The sequence below is a fragment of the Ornithodoros turicata genome, chromosome 7, assembly GCF_037126465.1.
Source record: "Ornithodoros turicata isolate Travis chromosome 7, ASM3712646v1, whole genome shotgun sequence".
NCBI lineage: Eukaryota > Metazoa > Arthropoda > Arachnida > Ixodida > Argasidae > Ornithodoros > Ornithodoros turicata.
Genome location: NC_088207.1, coordinates 18,231,895 through 18,256,565, shown reverse-complemented (window position 1 = coordinate 18,256,565; position 24,671 = coordinate 18,231,895). Strand labels below are relative to the sequence as shown.

Below are 24,671 nucleotides of genomic sequence, written 5' to 3'. Positions count from 1 at the left end.
AACCCCATATCACAGTATGATAGTGATTTTGACATACATGTTGTTGATGGCAAGGTCGTCATTGTTGCTGTGTCCTTAGGGTCACTATGAGCGCAATGTCTTAAGTGGTGATTTCTGTGCCATTAATGTCATCATCAATACATCGCAATTTTCTCTGCGCAGATTACCATGGCTGACTCTACCGGTAAGGCCAATTCACATTCCAGTCCACCCTGATAACTAGTCGGGACTGGCTTGCGTATGACAGGAGTTGGTGATAATGTTTGCGTACTGCTCCGCGATTGATGCACGCTGGTTGGTGTATCTTTGCTCTTCTCGATAGCCTGTTTGACCTTGAAGTGTGATGCTGCGAAGTTTACTCTTTTTAGAGTGCAAGCGAGAGACAGCACAGGTCGTGTAAGGGTTCGAACGCGGTCTGCTTTGGATCACTTTGGATTCTTTTAGGCTTTCATTTTCTTTTGGAATCTATTTCGTGGATTCTTAGATTGCAACTGCCGTCTGCGTCAATATATCCCTGCGCACATCGACGTTCAATAACTGATCGTAACGCGAAGCAAACATCCTTCATATTTAATTGCCGTTTCAATCGAATTCAAGCGAGTCCATCGACATGAGAAAATAAAACAGAATTATGGCTCGCTCGTTTTGAAAAAAAAACTTGCAGAAGGGCCTGGAACTACAGGTTTCAAACATTGGAGACTCACAGAACAGTAATGTTGAGTTACATAACCATATCCAACATTTCGACGCGGTTTCAAATACCTTGGACGGGTGTCGCCTGCATACGTGTTCGCTTCTTGCTAAACTGTACTCTTCACTGTACACTCTTAGAAATGAACTTCACCGCATAGCACGCTCCTAGCCAACCATAATCTCGAATGATATCGTTATCTGCCCTGATTTGCTGAAAACGGGAGGCGTACGCCTTTTTTGTGACAATTATGAACAGCATAAGTGTCACAAAAAAGGCGTACGCCTCCCGTTTTCAACAAATCAGTGCTGCTAACAATATCGTTCGAGATTATGGTTGGCGTGGAGCGTGCTATGCGGTGAAGTTCATTTCTAAGAGTGTACACTCTAAAAACATAACTTCACCGCATTGCACGCTGTGCGCCAACCATTGCCGGGAATGATAGGGTTATCGCTTTTGATTCGTGGAGAGAGGGAGGCTTACGCCTTTTTGTGGCAATTACCATATATCCAAATTGCCACAAAAAGGCGTACGCCCCTCTCTCTCCTCGAATCAGAAGCGGTAACCCTATCATTCGTGGCAATGGTTGGCGCACAGCCTGCTATGCGGTGAAGCTCTGTTTTTAGAGTGTACTCTTTGGTGCCCATTTCTGGACATGTGGCCGAGTGCAACTGCGGCAAGCTTTGTCGCACGCAGCTTCCCGGTATTATCGGCCGCACGCTGCTTAACGTTCATTTGCGAGTTCGCTACTAGCGCGAATGCTCCGGAGCACGCCACCTACACTCTAAAAACGGAACTTTACCGCATACCACGCTGTGCGCCAGCCATCGCCAAGAATGATAGGGTTATCGCTCCTGATACGAGGAGAGAGGAGCGCGTACGGCACCACACCACTCCATGTAGTCCGAAACTATGCGTTGGGGGCTCCCATAGAGATGTATGCAGACTTGTACACGTTACTAAAAAAAAGTAATTGATTACCGTTACCTTGTACGAAAATAATTTTTTACCGTTACAAATTACTTGCCGGAAAAAGTAATGAAGTAACGCTTTGAAAAGTAACGCGTTACTTTGCCAATTACTTTCGATATCTGAGAAAACGATATAAAAAAAAGATAGAAAAAAGATATCCACAAAAAAAAAAGGGGTTATCGGGGTCGAGAGTTCTGTGAAAAATGTGTCGAGATGTTGAGAGTTTTGAGAGCTCTGTGAAAAGAGTCCCAACTGGAACTCCCACAACCTACAGTACAACTTACTGCATACAGGCCGGGTTACGGATAGATAGTACACATGAATGGGGAGAGGACAGTGGACTCAAAAATACACTACACGTGCGGAACACTGTGGCAATTGACCTCGGGGTCCTCGGGAAAGTAATTGTTGCGGGAAAAGTCCTAGAGATAAGACAGCTGCCTTGCACCGAACTTGCAGAGGGCAGTTGGTTTTGTCTTCTCGCGGCGGTGAATCATCCCATATATGTGTGTGTGCGTCGTCCAACACAATGTGGATTCTTTAGTTTCCAAGTAATCGATTACTTGGTTATTGATTACTGAAAATTGTAATTGAATGACTCAAAAAATTACTGGGCCCCAAAAGTAATCGATTACGTTACAAATTACTTAAAAAAGTAATTGATTACTAGTAACGCAATTACCCGTTACCCGTTACGTACAAGTCTGGATGTATGTAACCGAAACCGGAAAGCCAGCGGTGATGTCACTGGAGTGGCCCCCAATCTCGTCTTCACTTCTCGGCGCACTAAGGCTCCTCCTCTTTCCTTCCTCCGTGGTTTCTGCAGGAGACTGGAAGCGACCTTGGCGATGCAATATGGCCAGAGTGATGGGATAGTGAGCACCGACGTCATATTTCGTAAGACGTGAAATGTGACGTCATAAGGCGAAATTAGCTTTATGATACTTTCTCGTGGAGTGAAAATACTTTGGCAGTACCCAACGTCAGACACGTAGATCACAATGACATAAATGATCAATATAAGACTTAGTGCGTAGTGGCGCTTTTATAGGAAATATTTAAATTTTAGGTGACTGCGCGGCTCGAATTAGTCCCGAACGATGGACTGGAATGTCACATTTCTGAGTTCCGCTGACCATTTACACAAATGTGGATGAAGCGTTCGTAAAATGTTCATGTATCTAATATCACCTTGGTTTCGTATTCTTAACACAGATGCATGGGCAACTGAGCAGTATGGCACAGGTAAGACTGTTTCTACAAACACTAGATTGTGCTTTGCACTGCCGAATGTGGAAATGTTATTCGGGGGGGGGGGGGGGGGGCGTTGGCTCTTTAGCCACTGGCTGTCTACTTATTCTGGCTCTCAATCTCCCACGATGATATTTGTTCGTGAAAATGGAAATTCTATTATATCCACAAAACAACGCGGGCGCTTACATAAAAAAGCGACTGCGCCGTTGTCAACCAGGACGCTCGTTCGTGTCCCTTCCATTCGTGTGATACGGGCATATGCTCCACAATATATTATGTTCACGTTATGCTCGCCACGTCTTGTAATGCTATAGCCGCGTTTACATGAACTCGACGAAAGCGGGTCCAGTTGGTTCATCCCAGCAAATCCTCTCCCATCAGTGCGTGTCGACCAATCTTCTAGGGAGGATTGAAGGGATGACCTGCGATAGGTAAACTCGACCCGTTTCTGTCGGTTAAATGGAACCGGCTATTTCAGAGGAGTCAGATCGCTCTTAACACTTGCACACACTCTCAATCACAATTGCAATGATGGTTGTGATTAAAACAGTCGCCTTCCCTGTCCAGAGCACAGGATTCGCATGGTGCCCCGTATTCGTGACTTCAATGTAGCCGTGACCACCTAGTGACGGCTTTCAAAAGCAGCTAGAGTACACGTTTGTAGTACCGAAATCGAAAAGAGTTATGCTGCTTCTCAGCCTAGTGAAAATATCGCACGCTTTCTTTTATTCGCTCCCTAGTCAAGAAAGACGGAAGCTTCGTGTGTTAACCAGTCGCAGGAGTTCAACTCATGTCACAAGAAATCAAGCTTACATTTGATTTTACGCAGCGAGACAACCATTAACATTGGGCGACGCCACAGTGGTCGTACTCTGGATTAATTTTGGCCACATTAGGGTTCTTCGACGTGCACTGAAATCTCTGCACACTGCGTAGCGTATTTACCGTCCCCAGCGCTGAAGGAACCTATCTCTGCCGCAGATTGAGTAAACGTAGTATTGCAATGACTTATTGCAATAAGCAATTGCAACAACGTAGTATTGCAATGAGGAGTATCACAACAAGTTCGTCACTTGTCTACACCTGGTAATGCAAAACAATGAACCGGCATTTCTTTGTCGTACTGACATGTATGAATTTTCAGATCTCGGGCAAAGTAAACAATATCACTGTACAAACGCAGCGTAGACAAGCATGCACCATGTTTGTGAGGTTCGTAAACAGAAAGCTTCTGTTTGGTACCATACGCAAGTAGTAGGGCGACGAGGAGGATTAAATCCTATCCCCCTCCCCCAATATAGGAGGATACTTCGTTCACTTCCGATATTGGAGGATATTATTTCTGGGAGGAGTCCTAGCTCACGGTCTCCTTTCCTTCTCGTGCTCAGGAACGCAAGCCTGCACTCTTAAAAATGAACTTCACCGCATAGCACGCTCCTAGCAAACCATCATCTCGAATGATATCGTTATCTTCCCTGATTTGTTGAAAACGGGAGGCGTACGCCTTATGCTGTTCATAATTGTCACAAAAGGGGCGTACGCCCCCCGTTTTCAACAAATCAGGCAAGATAACGATATCATTCGAGATGATGGTTGGCTAGGAGCCTGCTATGCGGTGAAGTTCATTTTTAAGAGTGTGCTCACGTTCGGACATGCAAACGACATCACCACCAGCCAAATATTATTGCCCACACATATTTTTTCTCTCTCCACATTAGATCTGCATACGTTATCTCCCGAACTACACTCATTGGAGGTGTTTCCTCTCTGCTTGCTTAGCTGTCACATGGTGTAAGCAAAAAACATACACGTACACATTTGTATACGTGAAACTATATTTTAGTAATATCAATAATTGACAGTGTGTAATCAACATCGAGAGTAGTAGGGATCAAAAGAGGAATAGCAGCAGGCAATCTAGTGCTGACTATGGCTAGTTCTAATTATTGTTATGGTTGGGTACACTCTTAGAAATGAACCTCACCACATAGAACGCTCCTAGCCAACCATCATCCCGAATGACAACGTTCTCGCCCCTGATTTGTTGAAAACAGGAGGAGGAGCCTATTTTGTGCACAAAATAGGCTCCTCCTCCCGTTTTCAACAAATCTGGGGCGAGAACGTTGTCATTCGGGGTGATGGTTGGCTAGGAGCGTGCTATGTGGTGAAGTTCATTTTTAAGAGTGTAGGTCTGGTTCTACTTCTCTGTTGATCTCTCTCGTGAGGAATGGTGGTCACAGGAAGCTCAGACGTTCGATTGCCCATATTAGGAATATCTTCTTTAATGAAAAGTTGTGTTCCTGGAGGTTATCTGATTGGGGAATGTGACTGACACCCACCAGGCCATTGAATCTATTCATTTGATATCAATATCTTTAACTGCGTTCCTCAGATATTAGCTGGTATTCCTCTTACATATTCTCAGTCATTGACATTAATAAAATATAGTTTCACGTATACAAATGTGTATATGTATATTTTCGCATGTCAGTGGCGCGAGAAAGAAAGGACCCCATGTGAGAGGGAAGCATGCTGACGGGAAACTCTCGTCTGAGGACTGGACCTCCTCGTTCGAGATGTAATGTATTATAGAACTGATTTGGAGGGGAAATAAGATGGGCGAGCAATACACATTTGGTATTTGGTTGGTGGTGATGCACTTTGCATGTCGATGTAGGTCCGAGCGCGAGAAGGAAAGCACACCGCACGCGCGGACTCCTCTGTAATATCCCGAATGTAATATCCTCCTATATCGGGATACAAAGACCTCCCTCCCATTGGGGTAGGGGACTTTGCTCACGCATATCAACTAGGGCTCAGGATCTTGCACGTTTTTCCGACTTTCGTTTAAAACGTTTCCGTTTAAACGTTTTATACGCCGTTTAGATTCACGTATAATCTGGAAAACATTTCCTTATGAAACGTTTAAACGTTTTGTGAATCTGAAATGTTTAAGCATTTTGTTAATGCGAAACGCTTAAGCGTTTTGTTAAAATGAAGCGGTTGAACGTCTTGTTAATACGAAACTCAACGCCTTTCGAAACGGGTAGCTATGTAAGCAACTTATCTTTATTAATGGGAAACGTGGACGCGCCAGGCATTACGGGGACAGAGACAGAAGTTGTCCTCATTATGCCATGGTTTCCATCAGTAATTACCAACTACGCCGGTTTCTCACTGTCTTTTAAGTAGCGTATTACTTCAGTTCATATTTGGCTTTTAAGCCGCCCTATCAGTGTTCATTTTCGTCGTATATTTCATTATGAACCGAAGTGTTTCACTTTAAACATGTTTTAAACATATCGAGCTCGTAATGTCGGTGATGACGTTTGGGTCTTTTGGGTAGTTTATACTAAAAATTCCGTATTTACCTTCTTTACGCGAGTAGTATTTTGGTGAAAAGACCAACGCAGAAGATTGTCACCTTGAGCGACTACTTTATCCTGAAGCATGTAACCTGCTCTTTCCTACTGGCTCCCACTATTGCACTCTAAAACCAGAACATTTGCCAATCACGCGTTAAGAAGCAATCACTGTCCCGAATGATATCTGGCGTATTCTTGAACTAGAGTGGGAAAAAAGGGATGAGCACGACTTTTGTGGCATGATTCGCGACGCGAATTCCCACAAAAAGCCGTACACCTCCCGTTATGAACAAATTGGGATGGAGAAAAGGATAAAACCCAGAATTGTAATTCTGCTGGACGATGTCGATGAGATGAAGCTCCGTTTTTGGAGTGTCTGCGATCCCAATGCCATGAGTCCACACGGAGCGGAGTTCTGTGTACGCTGCGAACGGGGTCTTGGCAAGAAACTGAATAAAATGCGCCCTGAGCTGTGACTGCTCTTTATTAAACAAAGACGGTCACAAATGAGCGGGACAAAGTAACATGCCACTTAACGATACCCTGCACTGTCGTTCAAGGAAATTAAGCTGTAGTGCTTAGAGGAGGAAAGAAAACGATTAAATGTCTCCTAAGAAAACGTTTATATATGTATACGTGCTGCTATACGTTTATGCGAACGAAAACGTTTAAACGTATCTTGACAAAATACGTCTACGTGCTGATGAACGTATATCTAACAGAACATGTTTAAACGTGTTTGAAGAAAACGTTTAATCTGTGAAACGTGTTACAAAACGCGTTTCTTAAGAAAACGTTTAAACGTTTTGACGTTTGAACGGTTAACATAGAGCTCTAATATCAACAAATGACTCGCAAAGGTACAAATATCATTCAGTTGCCTGTGAACGATCCCAAGAGCTATGCGGACAGAGTGTAATATAGAAGAAAACAACGCGATCATACCCGATTGTTTCAATAGCACCCAAATTTCAGATTAAACCGATTAGCGCACCAGATTTGTGCCCCCCCCCCCCCCCAAATCGAGAAAGGCATTTAACCCGAAAAGGTCAGACTTTACATCGTCCACACTGAGAGGAAGATGTCCACTGTGCTCGAAATATATCGGGGCGACCTCATCATATCGGAAATGTTATTCCCATTTGCCTAGCACGAGCATGCACTTGAGAATTACCCCTTTGAGAACATGCTGAACGATACAAGCACATGAAATAAAGCGCACAAATATTATATATTTCTGGTTTCTTCCCGAGTTATGCAGCAATGTATGACCAGCACTACTCTGTAATACCTAGAGGTATTTAGTATTATGCATTATAATACCTCAGAATCAAAGTAATAGTAATGACGCTGAAGGAACTGTGACGATAGGTATTAGTGTTATGTAGAATCGCGGTTAGTACTGTAATACCCATTTCTAGGATGTATTATGCATCTGTATTATAATATAATATATGAGTGTTACTACAATCTTAAAAATGAACTTCACCACATAACACGCTCCTAGCCAACCATCACCCCGAATGACAACGTTCTCGCCCCCGATTTGTTGAAAACGGGAGGAGGAGCCTATTTTGTGCCATTATGCACGGCACAAAATAGGCTCCTCCTCCCGTTTTCAGCAAATCAGGGGCGAGAACGTTGTCATTCGGGATGATGGTTGGCTAGGAGCGTGCTATGTGGTGAAGTTCACTTCTATTAGTGTACCTACCCCTACTGGCCTCCGGAGCGGGTGACGTGACATCGCAAACAGGCAGCCGAGAAAAGCAGATATTCTTACCTGCGAGATTGAAAGCCTTATTGCGCACCAATATAGCCCGCTCCACTCGTGCGTTTCGTGCGTCCTAAAGCGTAGAAATCAGTACTAATTTCTACACGCTTAGAACTTCCCCGCATAGCACGCCCCTAGCCAATCATAATCCCGAATGATATCGTTATTTGCCCTGATTTGTTAAAAGCGGGAGACGTACGCCCTGTTGTGACAATTATGAACAGCGTAAGTGTCACAAAAAATTGTAATGGTTGATTTTTAAGAGTACTCCTCAGGACAGAATTTTGTTCGTACCATTCCAGGCTCATTTACGACCTCAACAAGCCCTCTGTAGCAGTTTATAGATCATCAGACAGTGTTTATGTAATGACCTTTTCGTTTCAGAAAATTACGGAGCGGAGCAGTACGATGCCGGTAAGTACGTGAATACTAATAATAAAAAAGGCTCGTGTCATAAATTCAGTGCCGATTCGCGCAAGTAGTTCACATCTAGTACACACGTGATAATGGGTCGGAGTCGCCAGACGGGTGACCCGAGAATTCAGCGGCATCTTGGAGTATACGGCTCGTATTAATTTCTTAGTTAATTTCAACGCCATTCCGGCATGCAGACCCGGGTTCTTCTTAGTAGAAATGACGGACGGAGGATGTTTTGGTCATCTGTTTACAGTCAGAAGGGTCACACTGAAGTCAATATTTTCTGTTATAGACGCTGCCAGGGTGGCACTCTTGCCACTTCGCAGGCTTAAGCGGTGCTCAAGTTAACTATAACGCGAGCTGCACGTTTAGCGATGTGAGGAAGAATGGGGTAAATTCCAATGTGCATTTATGTCTGCTAGGCTATGCACTCAGAATTTCACCACATAGCTGGCGTTGCCGCCATCGATTTGCCCCCCGATTTCGTAAACACGGGAAGTGTACGCCTTTTTGGGACACTTATGCAGTTACTTGTTCGAAAAAGGCGTGCTCCCCCTGCTTTCCAGAAATCTGTAGTGACAACAGTATCATTCCGTGCAATCGTTGGCCTTCACCGTGCGACGTGGTGAAAATGTGATTCGTGTATGCAAGGATTGGGGTAGGATGATCATTTCAGGGTATGTTGTCGGGGGGCGGGTTGTGTGGACTGACGTTTTGGGATTTTCGGAATTTTGGAGGAAGGCTTTTACGGAGTGCCGGGCTGTTGAGGGCGCTGAATATACTTAGGTCTCCCGAGACATTGGCTGGTTCAACTGTGAGCACTGCCATACCCCAACGAAGCATTTACCATATGATACAACGTGATAGAAAGAGCCAAGCTCTCTTTTTAGACGTACCTTGAAATACTATTAAAACAACTTCACCGCATGACACGCTCTTCGCCAGCCACCATCCCGAATGACAATGTTCTGCCCCGTGATTCGTTAAAGACTGAAGACGTACGCTTTTTCGTGACATTTATGCAGTTGTGCTAATTATCACAAAAAGGGGTATGCCTCACGCGTTCCACAGATGAGGAGTGATAACGTTATCATTCTGTGCAATGGTTGGCCTTCACCGTGTTGTGTGATGAATAGTACGTTCCATTAGGCCTGCACTGCCTGAACCAGTTCCGGTGGTGCTGCACTCGCCCGTTCGTTTCGCCAGTGCAGCCCGAGCGCCCCCTGCACCGTCTCGTTCGTTTCAGACCAGTGCGCGCCAAGTGTAGCCCTAGTGTAAGGAAACTCTGCACTTCCGCAGGGGTTCAATTCAACGGCAGTGCAGAGTAATGGCAGCAATGGCAGCAGACGACACAAGGCAAATAATAGTTAATGTAAATGCCGGAAGAGGCGTTTGAATTCGAAGTCGAAATAACGATCCACTACAGTTTCGGTGCACATTGGTACACGATTCCTGTCAGTTCGCAGACGATTCAACGCTATCACGGTTACCAGGTCGTCGAATTCTTCGTCCTCGCTGTCAGAATCCACAAGTTTCATGGCTGTTTGCACAATTGTTGCACAGTTCATTGTGTTCGAAATTAAAAACAGCAATGCACATGTGATTGAAATGTCACACGCGTTCTTACAATCTGTAGCGGTGTTAAGACTCGCGGAGAGCAGAAGGCCCGCACTAGCGCTGCACTTCGATATTCGTTTCGCGGCGGCACTAGTGTTGCACCGTTGAACTGGAGTTGGCCTAGTGCTGCGCTGGTTCAGAACTGGCCCTGCGCCGCCCGGAACTGGTTGAAGGAGTGCAAGTCTAATCGAACAGACCTGAAGTTGTGTTTAAGAGTTTACTTCATCCATACTTTGAATGAAGGGGAATGTATGCCTTCATGATGAAAATTGCGTGGGCTCGACAACAGTAGGGACAACAGAATCCCGAGTCGATGCATGAGGGAGATGATTTTTTATTTCAGGCACTTACGGCACGGACTTCTACGGCACAGAACAGTACAGCACAGAACAATACGGCACAGAACAGTATGGCACAGGCTCTTACGTTACGGATCAGTATGGCACCGGTGAGTTTTCTGAACATCCCGTAAACTACAGTTTCTAGATAGTCTCTAGGGTTCAAGCTGAGCTACAAGGTGGCATTTGAACTGCTTCCCAATGCCCAAAATTGTGAGAGAAGGGTTAAGCAGCAGTTTCCCTCATTGTGTCTATCGCAAATGCAATATAAGCTGCATGGTGCTGGTTTTCTTAATGATACGTTTATTTGCATTCCTTTTCTCCTTATCTTATACGTTATGCATACCCACATACGATATATAATTGCATGGTATCTAGTTATACTGTAATGTTAGACATTTATGTATTGTGCCATTTGTGGGGTTAATACTCATTAATAACACTTGTTGTTCGCAGGTTACGACCAGCAAGGTTATCAAGGTAAAATCAAACTTACACATTCCTTGTGAGTTTCTGACGTTGTTTCAACGGGTTTTCCAGGTTGGGGCACAGAGCAGTATGGACAGGGTAAGTGCACATATATACACTCTTAAAAATGAACTTCACCGCATAGCAAGCTCCTAGCCAACCATCATCGCGAATGATATCGTTATCTGCCCTGATTTGTTGAAAATGGGAGGCGTACGCCTTTTCTGTGACAATTATGAACAGCATAAGTGTCACAAAAAAGGCGTACGCCTCCCGTTTTCAACAAATCAAGGCAGATACCGATATCATTCGAGACGATGGTTGGCTATGTGTGTACTATGCGGTGAAGTTCATTTTTAAGAGTGTAGGACACATTGCGGTTCTACTTGCGGGAATTGGGGTGACATTCCATTTTCTTCTTTTTCTTCGTTTTGTTTGTATACGACCGTTTCGAGCATGCATTGATAAAGATTGAAACTCTATTGCGCACCCTGCCTACTTGATAGGGACACAGGAACAAGTCTGAAGCCGACACGACTGTAGGCTATACGTGTCGCTTTGCGCAGAGCTGTTCCGAGGGTGGGGCGAAACGGGCAACCGGCCCTTGCGCCTTCCCCAGACGTGGCGCCGGACTACAGGTCACGAACGATCACGAACGGTTTGTTCAGATTAGCGTCCGGCTCCAGGGCGGAAATTATCGCAAGTTGCAGAGTCCGAATAATAAGGCAAACGCCAACGCGAAAGTAATGATCTGTAAGCGGCGGAGCACGATGTCGCCGCAGTGTAATTGCGTGCACCGAGGATGTGGATTCGAGTCGGTGGCTTTCCGTCAGCTGCCGTGTTTCAGAGCCGGTTTTGCGGCAGAGAGAGTCTGCCCCGCCGTTCAAGATTGGCGCGAGTGTGGTACGTCATGCTTGCGTCATCGTAATACCAAAACCGGATGTAACCGATGCCGTTCGTTTCATTCAAGTATTAACCTGAAAGACTACAACGCTTTACTGGGAATCTACACGTAAACTTAGTCGTAACCATTTCTGACATGAAAATCAGTCGACAGCTCCAGATTGTCTCTCTGAAGTACAGTTCCGTCTGTATGTCATTGATACCAAATGTTCCAAATAACAGGGTTTGTAACACAATTTTACACCACGCATGCTTTGCAGTAGAGATCATTTGTAATTTCCGTGAAAATAACTATTGAATTTTTTAGGCAGTAGCGATCGGAAGCCGGTAAACACTGTGCAATAAAGCCGCGTGAGTTGGCTGCTGCCGTGGCTACAGCCAGTAAAATCCCATGTCATCCGGTGTCTCGGAATGGAAAGCCATGCTCACGCTAAATATTTGTTCAGCATGGCTCGCATTCTGCAGCCATGACTCTGGAACGAAGCCCTGCTGAACAGCCGCTAGTTGGCTACAGTTGCTTTCTGCAGCTCATGGACTGACGTGCTCAATCTTACGATTCTCGGAACGCCATTGTGATGAACGATGAACCTATGGTGCCAATCGCTGGGTCGCCAGCATTTAGATCAAATAACCAACTCCTACCGAGTACGCCTCACAAAAAGAAAAAGAAAATGGCAGCCCTTTTATCGTCACTCGCTCTGGGCACGGGAAAGGACCCATTAGACTCAGCCGGCTACATCAGACCAACTGGCGGGTCTGGCTTGCGGATGGACGAACGCCCTCATTGGCTTCTGTTAATGGCTATCCACGTCCATCCAACCACCATAGAGACTCGTGCAAGTTCCGAATCTGCATTTCTCAGAATTGATAAAAGCGAAGTGATCCAATAAAGACCGTGCATTTGTGGTCATCTTCCGAAATACACTGCATTCAATGTCGACCAAGCTTTGTGTTTTGCAAGTGTTATGGGTACATGCCCAGAACAAGGAGTGAAGGCCAGAAGTACTGAGGTTGGCCGACCTAGTTGATAATCAATAGTCCTCACAAACACTTACCCATAGTGCTTTGAAATTATACGCAATGTTAGCTTCAACTGCCAGTGTTTGCATGTAGGTTTCACCGGGTCATCGGCCCTAGGCGAAAGCGACAAAGGTGAGATAGCACTTTGTCATCTGTTGGTATTGGGTTATTCCAGTGGTGTGCATTGGTCTTTGCGTCTTGCAGACGATAACAGATTGTAAGTATGCGTACTCGTATGATACGCAGATACTCGAAGTCGCTGTAAGTAAGTGACGAACGCCGGAACATCCGGTCGTTTGATCTCCACGGGTTGGCAAAAGCAAATTTGACTGCAAATTTCTCTGGTCTTAGCAAGCACTGAAGTGCAAAACGTTATCATCGCAGAATAAAAGATACCATTACCTTGACAGCAATATAAAAGGAACGGGATTCATGCGTTGCGTCGTTCGCGATTTAAGCGCAAAGGAAACCACAGTTTATGCTTTTCTTCGCGACGCGGCGGTGTGGAGAGGATATCTCGATGATCGCAGGATATCGCGAGAATGGAACTGCCTTTCAGGCACAGCCCCTCTCGAGGAGGAGAGAAATGGAAAAGCGTACATTTCGAATTTCAGCACGCTTAAATCCTTCCACCCATGAATACCGGCGGCTTTTGTATCGCTGGCAATATTGCGCCAGTTTTGTTCCATGTGAAATTTTTGCACTCTAGCGCCCCGTTAAGGTATAGTTGGTGCGAGTCCTCGTTGAATGAACGTGGAAGGCCTGGAAAGAAAAAGTCCGTAATACAGAGCGCAAATCCTGGTACTTAAAGGTACTGTAAAGCAGCAGAGGCCGAATTTCATTTAGCGTGGCTATTCGATAGTTCAAGCCATCAGTACAAAAACTGCGCAAATTTCATTCCAATCGGTGGTGCAGTTAATTAGAAAGTTAAAATTAATTATTACGGGCAACACTGTACTACTATTCGGAAGGGATCCGTACTCTCAGCCGCGTACGGCGGCAACCACGTTGCATGCGCATAACACTGGGCCCGACAGCCGAACAGCGCTACGTTTCTTTTTGATTTTATTTCGCAAAAAATACACTAAATAGGGGTCTCTGCACTCCCATGGAAATATGATACGAAATAATACAAAACGCGACAAAATAGTGCTGCATACATAATACATATTCGACAGTGTTGCCCGCTGCACAGGGGGTTGTTTGACACCGCTGCACTACGCCGGATTTTTCATGATAAATAAATATTTAGAGAGCGTTGTCGGTCGTACGGTTCCGCATATGGGATTTACAAGCAACAAAGTCCCAAGCCACGTCGAAAGCATATCCTGCTTGTCTACTGCTTTACAGCACCTTTAAGCGAGTGTTTAATCTGAAGAAAAGCTCCTTTCCTCGGCTACAAGTCGCGTCCGTCACCCAATAGTGGGACCCGCGCGGCTTTTCCCTTTCCGCGGTTGTATTTCTCGTCCCGGCCATCCCACGTCTTCAATGAGCAGTCGACCATAGCAAACGATTCTCAATTTGCTCAATCTTCAGCGAAAACCCGACTGTAACCAGCCCTGACGTAACCACATTTAACCAACAAATAGTGCGAGCTAGTCAATCTAATTAACAGATCGTTACGACAAACCTCCGGGACGCCGAAGTGTAGGGTAAGTTGGGGCAAGATGATAATTTCTTATTTTTTGTGTTAAAAGAAGTAGCCACAGGCACATTCTCAGGGCTCTATAGAGCTTCTGACCTGTAAATGCAGAACGGACGTAGCCGGCCTAAAATAAATACGGAACAAGAAATTCAAAAATACAAATTGTCTCATCTTGTCCCAAGCCTTTGAGCAAGACGAGACATCGCGTGGGTCAAGATAAGGCATGTCATGGTAATGAACTATACAAATTAGTAGTTGCAATCGAAGCAGACAAAACAAAGCCCGTGGTCCCACCGCCCACATGATGTGCAATAAAACCGCACAGGACCCGGTGCTATTTTATTCCACCATCCTTTCCAAACAGGGCACCGCCAGTCTGATGACTGGTCCGTCGCTTTTGCGTGCGCTTCTGCTTTGCCGGAAATATCCTAGGTAATACGCAAGAAATAAATCTGAGGAACAAGCATGACGCCACTTATTGAGACTTACATTACATTAAACTTAAATTGCATTGAATTTTAAATTGTCGCGTCTTGTCACGTGCATATCATCTGATGCATTAATGCATATATCTAGATGAATGAATAAAGAAATACGATGTGGACTCACATTGACTGAATAAGTCTGCGGAACGCACAGATGACAAGAAAAAGGACAACAGAAAATCGCGCCTTTTGGCGGATCTTTACATTTCAGGCAGAAGTAACCGTTTTTTTTTTTCTCGCATACACCAATTTGGACGATTCTCACGTGCAATAAAGCGGACATGCAGCAGCCACCTATGAGTAAGGTTTCAAGCGTATTGAGACCGACGGCGTCGAGCAAAAAATGTGGTGCCTTGCCCCGCGTCTCATTTTGCCCCAACTTAGCCTACATGGCACACGTCAAACATTCCGCAGCACTGACAAGCTTATCACTTCGCTCTGTGTACTGGTGGTGTAGTGGGTGGTGGTACTAGTACTGGTACTGTGTGTTTTTTATTTTATTTTTTGATTTCGGTATAAGAGCTTTCCTGCATAGCACGTTCGAAACCAATCTCCTTACGAAACTTGATCTAAACGTGATCTAAACATGATCTAAATGAAAATGGGAAGCGTACGTCTTGTGACAATTTGCATATGTGCCGTTCGGCGTTCGCACACTGCGTGTTATGCGTAGGAGGCGGGGAATATGAAAAGAGTAGATACACCACCACTTGGTGGAAATAATTAGATAAAACAAATTACAAATAAAATATGTTCACGCAGATCTAAAATGAAGCTACTACTGCTGTTGGCACTTCTCCTCCTCCTCCTCCTCGTGTCAGCGTTATTTGTGGTCTTCGTCATCCCCAAGCTGTTCGGTGAGTGAACGACCAGAAAGCCTTGCAGGTCCTATGAGCGCATGATATATAAGGTGTTACTAAGGTGTTGCCGTCGCTGTTTAGGCCTCAAATATTTGACACATCCCTCTCAATTATCTGTAATGCCAACCTTTCGGCATCACAGCCAATCTCTAATGGCGAATTTCAGTAGCCGTTGTAATGCTGAAAAGGCCTGCTTATACTCTGACGTGCGATGGCGCATACACTGTTAAAACAGAACTTCACCACATAGCACGCTCATAGCCAACCATCATTCCGAGTGATATCATTCTGTGCATCGATTTGTTGAAAATGGGAGAAGGCGCCTATCTGGGACAGATTATCTTGTCCCAGATAGGCGCCACCCCCCTGTTTTGAACAAATCATGACACAGAATGATATCATTCGGAATGATGGTTGGCTAGGAGCGTGCTTTGTGGTGAAGTTCTGTTTTAACAGTGTACAGTCAAGCGGCGTGGCGTGGCAAAACCAGTTTGCTACGGCACGGTATGGCACAGTTCTTTGTACGTCGTGAACCACGTGCAGCATATGGTCCATCTTTAAATACAATATTAGAACATTTTCTATGGCAATCAAGGAAATACGGGTTGCAGAGCTACGGGCAACATGACGCGAGCAGTACAATATCGATGTTTGTGCGAGCGATGGTTTGTGGAAAGACATTGTTTTTCTGGACAGTGGGGACGGGAGAACGTCCATCTCTCCGCATGACGTCACTCGGTCGGTCTCCGTAGCATTCTGTCCGCCGCAGTAGTTTCGCGTCTCTGCTACTCTCACCTGACCAGTGCCGTGTATGTCAGTGTCCTGTCAGTCAGTTTTCAGTCACAATATTTCGGTCTGTGGATTCCTGACTTACCGAGGCATAGCCTCCTATATACTACATGAGGCAAAAGCGGCCATTCACGCGACCGTATGGGGAGCGTCATTTTCCTAGGTTCGGAAACACGGACAGTCAGTGCAGTGACAACCTTTGCCTAGCTTTAAGTGTACACTGCCGAGTGCTCGGAGCATACGCTGCTCTACACTGCTTTGCGGAGATAAGCATCCTGGATGGGCGCACGCTGTGCAAGCTCTGTCATCGCTAAGTCAGTGGTTATCAAAAGACGCCGTGCCGGTTAGCGCTATTACAAGTCTCCTTCGGGTCTCGTGTCATTCCTCCGCCCGTCAGGCGCCACCGGTTGTAATCTGCAATCGCGGCGGCCGAGGATGGCGTTATGACCAATACTGCTGGTACCGCATCGTATCGCAAGGTAGCTATCACCAACCTTGGGAACTAGCGCCACTATTCTGGACGGCCGACGTCTGTGTGTTTCAGAATATAGAACTGAGATCATGAGCGACGCCACAGCGGTCGGTCGGTGGATTCCTTTTGTCCACTCTGAGTGTTCTTTAACGTGCAATCGAAGCTCAGCACACGGCACCCCGTATTTAACGTCTCTCGCGGGAGACTGTGTCTAAGCAACTTCCCTGCCACCAAGTTGCTGTCGTCCTCGGCCGGGTTCAAACCCGCGACCTCGGGATCAGAAGGCGACCACGCTACCGACTGAGCGATCGAGGTAGTACAGGTCACTGAGTGGAACGAATGCGAAATTTAATCGGGTACAGTCTTTGAAGCAAACGATTTCCCTAGAGCTGTTCCTCGAGTTTTTAGCGTACTGCACAATCAGTGCACATGTATGTGTTAACATGTTTCCGTTCATCTTGAAGGGGCTAATGAAGAAGATGGTGAAGGCGGCAAGTCCATGGCTGACGATGAAGCAGACTACCCACATTGTAAGTAGGCCACGAATGGGGGCAATTCATTAGGTAGTGAACGAACGTCCGTAGGGAAAGACTACCGAGAAAGGAAAAATCATGGGAAGCGGGCAGCAGCGCTAAACATCATCATTCCGTTGTTTGTTGGGCCTGTTCGTACTGCATGGCTTATGTAAACGCGCTAAGAACATGGAACGAAACAGACTAGTGACTGAAACACACAACACGGAACCGCACTTGGGCAAGAGACCTTTGTTTACAGCACACACCTACTATTTGTACAAATCCCAAAATCAAAATCAAGGGGCGAATTACATATTTCAAAATCGCTTCTCGTATTTCATTTTCTATTTTACCATCGTATGTCCCCTTTATCGGCCCACAATCAAATCTACTTTTGCCCCCACAGGATCTCGTGAGGCGATGCTGGCAGTTTGCTCGATGTAGGAACAACCGCATGTCAAAGGAATGTACGCATGTTCTGATATACAGTCTGTGCAGGATTCTGTGTTTGATAATGCACTGATGTTTATCACGAGCCTTGTTCTGAATGAAGTTTACTGTTGCCACCAAGCACCACCTTTATATCGATCTTATTACCGGTGGAATACGCGGTGGAAGGGATAACTACAGTCCCCTTCTGGAGCGTTGGCCTTATTTCCCACTTGCTCCCAACACCAGATGTACTCAAGCCTACACAAACAGGCCAACTAGGTTTCGAGATTAAGGGAACTGATGATCTGAGGATGGAACACATAGAAGGGACAAATACATACAAAGCCTCAAGTCCCTAAGAAATTAATGATGAAAGAAGGAAGTCACTCAATAGGTTAACCAGCTGTAGGTTCGAGTTCTACAGCTGGCTAACCTTTTCAGTGACTTCCTTCTTTCGTAGGTTTGGAGACGAGGGTTTCCGGAGTAGTTGGTGAACAGTGTAGTAGTGGCTCTCTACAAGCAGGTGGGAAAGGAGGCCCACGCTCCAGAACAAGCTAAAGAGGCTGGTTGTCATTCCTTATGTTCACCGCGTATCTCGTCTTAAGAATGTCGGTGTTAAGTTCGTTTTTAAGGTCGTATTTGGTGGCAACAGTAAATTGCCTTCCCTCATTCCGACCATCAACAAGATTCGCTATAAACCTCAGTGCATTATCAAACATTAAACTATATATTCTATAAACCGGGTTCTGATCCGCACGTCACAGACGTGACAGGGTGTCTTATCTCATATACAAGTTCAACGCCCTTCACCCGTTAGGTATCAACAAATCACAAGGCACCCTAGAAGCATTTCACAAACAAAACACGCCCCAAACCTGTACCTCCTATCCTATCCCCTTATTTCATCTATCGATACTGTTGTGTTCTGCATGACCACTACTTTTTACTTTGTTTATTGCATGCCACAACTATATATTACAATTAAAAAAAAGCTTAGCTTGCTCTCAAAATTTCCCCACGTAACCACTAACCCCCTTATCTATCGAAATGCTCGCCCATTCCCGCCTGTTCTCCCGTGTCGTCCACTTGTATATGTGAACCTGGTACTTCTGTAACCTGTCTGGACCCAAGATGACTTCATTCACATAATTCCCTCCGCACTCTAAAAAGCGGCCATTCACTCTGGCCGTAAAAGCCGGCAGGGACCCTTTCTTCCCCCAGGGCTGTTGACCTATAATTCTCATAAACCTTGAACACGTCATACTGAATCGTTTAAATACCATACCAATGATGAGGACGGTGCCCAGAAGAACAGTCACAGAAATATCGGCGGCTCTCGTCCTGAGGCAATTTGCTTCACACTTCCATAAACAGCTACTTTCGCCAAGCAAATGTTCCAAGTCGGAAGAGGCGGGTTCTGTGATCTCAGTTTTGGTTTGTTTCTCGAAGGACCACAGCGCACTCAGGTGGGTGTGGTTTTTACAGACGTTCGCGTTGTTGCGGAGAGGTGCAAGCGTAGGTGTGAGATCATTCACCCAGAGGATGTTTTTTGGTGGCTAAACTATATGGCCTACTTCTACAGATACAACTACTACCCGTACATATAAACCTATTAGGGCTAGTTGCTGTAGCGGCCGGTAGAGGCGCTACTACTCCCTGTTTATTGGTTGCCTTGATATGATATTTAGTCCGCACCACCTCCAAGTAATCTCTCACCATAGCATCGACTTCCGTGCTGAACTAAGGACCGTGTGAATGGATGTTATCACCCGAAAACAGCTCACGCACTCTGCAGCTAACACCATGATGACGTAAACCAGGCACACGAAAGCGAGCGAGCAAGGTCGTTCCAGCCGCTCCCTGATTGGTCTCGTCCGCACCAAGGGGGCGCTCACTTATTGGCCTTGTCCAGGTGGCGTTTCGAGAGCGGGAATTTCGGAATACTATCAACGTGCATCGTCTGCTCTTGCCATGTGTTACATCAAACTGCACGGCATCAGTGCCACAAATTGCCACTATAGTTTCGGAATCGACCCCGACGGCTCTGACAGTCCCTTCAAAGGGACTGACGCATCGGGTTATCCGCCTATGGAACCGTTACCGCTATGCTCGGCATCGGCCAACGATTTGTTTGGCTACTTTTTGTGCGTCAAAAAAGTGCCTAAATAAGCTAAGACGTTCCGGCGGTTACGCCGTGTACATAACAATGATAAATGTTGTACAGCGACAGAGGCTCGAAAATATGCTTATTGCGCGAAACTATTCACAGTTCCAGCTGATACCACCGGACAAGTTCTCCCTCCTACTGCAGTTCCTCACCCAGGTATATACTCACATATGGCACTCAGATCTAGACTTCAATGTACACGCTGAATTATGTTTAAATACGCGCGATTAACACGAGCGAATACAAACCTGCAGTAATATTTTACTGCAGCGACCCGCAAGTCTACTGCGTTCTCGACTGCGAGGACTCCGCCTACAACTCCGACGACTCTGCCTCCGACGACTCTACCAACAACTCTGCCTCCGACGACTCTACCAACAACTCTACCTCCGACGACTCTACCAACAGCCCTACCTCCGACGACTCTACCAATAACTCTACCTCCTACAACGTTTTGTAAGTATGGGGGTATCCGTGAAACATAGTGTGCGGAGTACATTGACTTGTTCTGTGTAGTGCTCCTCTACGCTCTTGGAACAAATTATTCGCACAATACGCTTTCAACTACCTGTCATCCCGAATGGCACCGTTCTCTACCTTTATATGTCGAAAACGAAAGGCGTGCGCCGTCTTGTGACATGTACGCACTTATGATGAGTGTCAGTAGTGGGCGTACGCCCTGCATTTTCTACGAAGCATGTGTGATAACGGTATCATACTGTGGCCAGCCTTCAGCATGTGTGATGTGATTGTCTGTGATGTGTAAGTCTTCTTTCATGGGAGTATTACTGAATATGTTCAATATCCCTTCACTCATTCCGTACAGCACCGACGACACCGACGACAACGTCAAGTACCACCACCACCACCACAACAACAACAACCACATCGACCACAACCTCAAGCACGACCACAACCACGACCACTACCACCACCACGACTACAACCACTACCACCACCACGAGTACGACCACTAGCACCACCACGAGTACGACCACAAGTACCACGACAAGTACAACCACAAGTACCACGACAACCACCACAACCACCACCACAACCACCACGACTACCACCACGACTACCACCACGACTACCACCACAAGTACCACGACGTCTACCACGACGTCTACCACGACATCTACAACTACCACAACGACCACGACAACTACCACTACCACTACCACAACGACCACGACAACTACCACTACCACTACCACAACGACCACAACGACCACGACAACAACTACCACTACCACAACGACCACGACAACAACTACCACTACCACAACGACCACCACAACCACTACTACAACGACCACCACGACACCACGACCACGTAAGCAAGTCGAAGTACATTACTTTCGAGCAGTGATCCTTAACGAAGTCCGATGCGTTGGCAGAACGAGGGACCTCCTTACCCATAACCTACGCGTGCCGCAGAGGAGAGCAAGCTCAAATTACCGCCTGAAACTCCGAATAAAACGGACAGGTCAAAACACATTCATAAAACTATATAACCTTAAAGAAGCTCAAAAAGCCGCATGTGTTGTGAAAGCAGGTGACGTAACCTGATTAACCGTTTTTTTTTCTCTGTACGCCATAGTTTTTATCACTCGGCGTGCGTTCTCACTCGACTCGGTCAAACGACTCGCAGGGTCAAACGAGGAGGAGGACAAAAAAAAAAAAAAAACCCGGAAAAACTGTTTAAAGGGGCGACCGCGCTTCCCCGTTTTTATCTTTTTCGTTGTTCGTGTTTCTCCCCTGTCTCCTGATGAGGTAACTTCACCAATAATCCTGGCGGCTATCGTGGTACAGGGGGTATCCCAATAAAAGACTATCGAGGGATGCTCGCGTGTTTTCTGTGGTGCTGGTGGGTTTTCTGTTCCCTTGGACTTCCCAGATCAAGAGGGATGTGATCTGGGATTCCCTCCACTTCCCTCTCTTGTGCCACCATCATCTCTCCCCTACCCCTTTTTTCTCCCCTTGGTGCACCGAGCCGCCACTTCAGGGCAGGCTCACCGCACCCTTCCCCCCTACATCACCCCCCCCCCTTGTCTCTTTCTGTCCAGTGGTGAATAATGGATGACTGGTGCTTTCTAAGCTTCTTTAAACCCTACAGCATACACATTGTATCAACATACAGATTCAACATACAGATATCAACATAAAGAACATACACATTGTATGTTCTTTTCAGGGAACATGAATGCATGCCAAATGGCAGATATCGCACATCATGTTACGATGCACCTCGTACAGCCATCGTTTTCACGTTCTAAACGCTGGTGCGAAATTGGCAGTCACGTAACAATGCCTCTGGCGATCGAGCGCAGTGCCTAAATCTGCTGGATGTTGGAAGTGTAATTTTTTTGTTAGACTTCTTCTAAAAGAGCCGTTACTACAGCAGATATGTTTTTTTGTTGTTTTTTTTTTTAATCTAGTGACACGACCGGGCGACCATCCTCTCGAAGAAAGTGTCTAACTACAAGATGAATAATTACGTTAAATTCATTAACTCCTTAATAAGGGGATTTCTGGCAAAGCGAGATAGCAGAATGAGACTATCCAAGTGGAAAGTCATATCCCACATCTCAAAACACACACGTGTGATGGTTTTGACATGCAAATGAGCCAGAACCAAAACCTCGGCAGTCTGGAGCGTAGGAAGCGCAGCGCCCATTTTTCTTCTTTTCATTCTTTTTTTAGCCGGCCACAGTCTGGCTGCTCAGTTGCTCATCTGCATGCGCTCGTCAATTAAATAAACATCCTGACTTAGGAAGGGTCACAATGGAGACAGTGTCAAACCAGTAAAAATAGCTTTGACGTGTAATTAACTGGTTTCGATATTGATAATTGATAATTCGGGGTTTACGTCGCGTGACAACTGAGATCATGAGCGACGCCACGGCGGTCGGTCTGTGGATTGCTTTTGCCCACCTGAGGGTGCGATGAATGCTCATCACACGGCACCCCGTATTTAACGTCCCTCGCGGAAGACTGCGTGTCTAAGCAACTTGTACCCTGCCACCAAGTTGCTGGCGTCCTCGGCCGGGTTCGAACCTGTGATCTCGGGATCAGAAGGCGAACATGCTACCGACTGAGCCACTGAGGCCGGTTAACTGGTTTCCGTGTACAAATTTCTTGCGCGGAGCAGTGGAGGAATGCGCTCTTTCGGTCAACTATCCTGCGCTCAAATTCGTGTTCATCCGCTTGCATTGGTGGCGGGGGAGCCGCAAGAGCAGCCGCGAGCGAGGGTTTGATATGGTTTCTCGTTTTCTCGTAAACAGGATTGCGGTTGTGTCATATGCCTTTATCGCCATTAGCACTTGCCAACAGTCAGCGCTGCCTTCGACGATACTGCACTCTTAAAAATGAACTCCACCATATAGCACGCTCCTAGCCAACCACCACCCCGAATGACAACGGTCTCACTCTAGATTTGTTGAAAACGGGACGAGGAGCCTATTTTGTGACCATTATGCACGGCACAACACGGCCTCCCGTTTTCAACAAATCAGGGGCGAGAACGTTGTCATTCGGGATGAGGGTTGGCTAGGAGCGTGCTATGTGGTGAAGTTCATTTCTAAGAGTGTGGGGTCAACCCTAGTCCCGTCGAATGTAGCGCTGACTGCCGAAACGTCGACTCCTATCCCATTATGTGTTAGTGAACTCTGCTTTGGGGTTTCCCGTAAGCTCTTTGTCGTCTTCCGACCTGTATCTCCAGGTCACTTCCACGTGAAATTTATTTTAGTCCTGCACGCGTTAGATGTGTTAGCTTAACAGGGTCATCGTTGGCGGCAAATGTTTGCTTACCTGGTCACTCTCACGTGGTTCAATAAAGCCACAAGGTGGTTGGATACCATCGATGCACGCTCGTTGCTACACTGAACTTTCGCACACTCACGCCTTTTGCCTTGCAGTTGTCGACTGGGGAATACGACCACTAATCTGCTTCATGAGGACTTTCACACAATCAAACACCAAGTTCCCCGAAGACCATGTTTGCGACATGGTGTACCTACAAGTGAAGGTGACTGCATTTGCACAACAGCTGCCCCCACTGGTTGACACGTTCTACAAAGAATCTCTAGCTAAGCCATACACGCTATACGGGTTGTCCATCGACCCAGGGTAAGAACCATGTTCAACATATACCGTTCCTCGTCCTTGCGAGTCTCATAACGCCCTTTCAATGAGTAGTGATCGTTGATCAGTGCGTGCAACGAGGTATCCCCGCGAGGTTCACGCCTCACAACTACGTTTGGAGATACCATAATGCAGCAGGTGGGCGGCTTAGTGCAACAGCTTGTTGCTTGTGTGTCCAGCGCAACAGGTTACAAATGTGAAAAAGAATACCTATGGCAAAATCGAGGTAAGACAACTCGGAGCTACGTCTTGAGGCAGACCAATCGTCTTGAGCATTATCAATCAATCAATAAATAAGTTAGGACCTGTTATTATCTGATGTAGACAGAGAAATGGGCTGTTTG

At 46.1% G+C, this 24,671-nt stretch overlaps 1 protein-coding gene across 1 annotated transcript in view; it reads left to right on the top strand.

The window, feature by feature from the left end:
* The window catches only part of LOC135400269 (uncharacterized), a 43,554-nt gene that overhangs the window by 1,262 nt on the left and 17,621 nt on the right, over window positions 1-24,671 (top strand). The window contains exons 2-15 of the mRNA XM_064632051.1: window positions 163-184; window positions 2,879-2,908; window positions 8,438-8,467; window positions 10,431-10,535; window positions 10,882-10,905; window positions 10,966-10,992; window positions 12,910-12,948; window positions 13,021-13,033; window positions 15,709-15,803; window positions 17,532-17,597; window positions 20,284-20,337; window positions 20,452-20,637; window positions 21,008-21,517; window positions 24,102-24,312. Of these exons, the coding sequence (XP_064488121.1) occupies window positions 169-184; window positions 2,879-2,908; window positions 8,438-8,467; window positions 10,431-10,535; window positions 10,882-10,905; window positions 10,966-10,992; window positions 12,910-12,948; window positions 13,021-13,033; window positions 15,709-15,803; window positions 17,532-17,597; window positions 20,284-20,337; window positions 20,452-20,637; window positions 21,008-21,517; window positions 24,102-24,312 (1,406 nt within the window). The 5' untranslated portion in view covers window positions 163-168. The remainder of the gene's footprint in view (window positions 1-162; window positions 185-2,878; window positions 2,909-8,437; window positions 8,468-10,430; window positions 10,536-10,881; window positions 10,906-10,965; window positions 10,993-12,909; window positions 12,949-13,020; window positions 13,034-15,708; window positions 15,804-17,531; window positions 17,598-20,283; window positions 20,338-20,451; window positions 20,638-21,007; window positions 21,518-24,101; window positions 24,313-24,671) is intronic.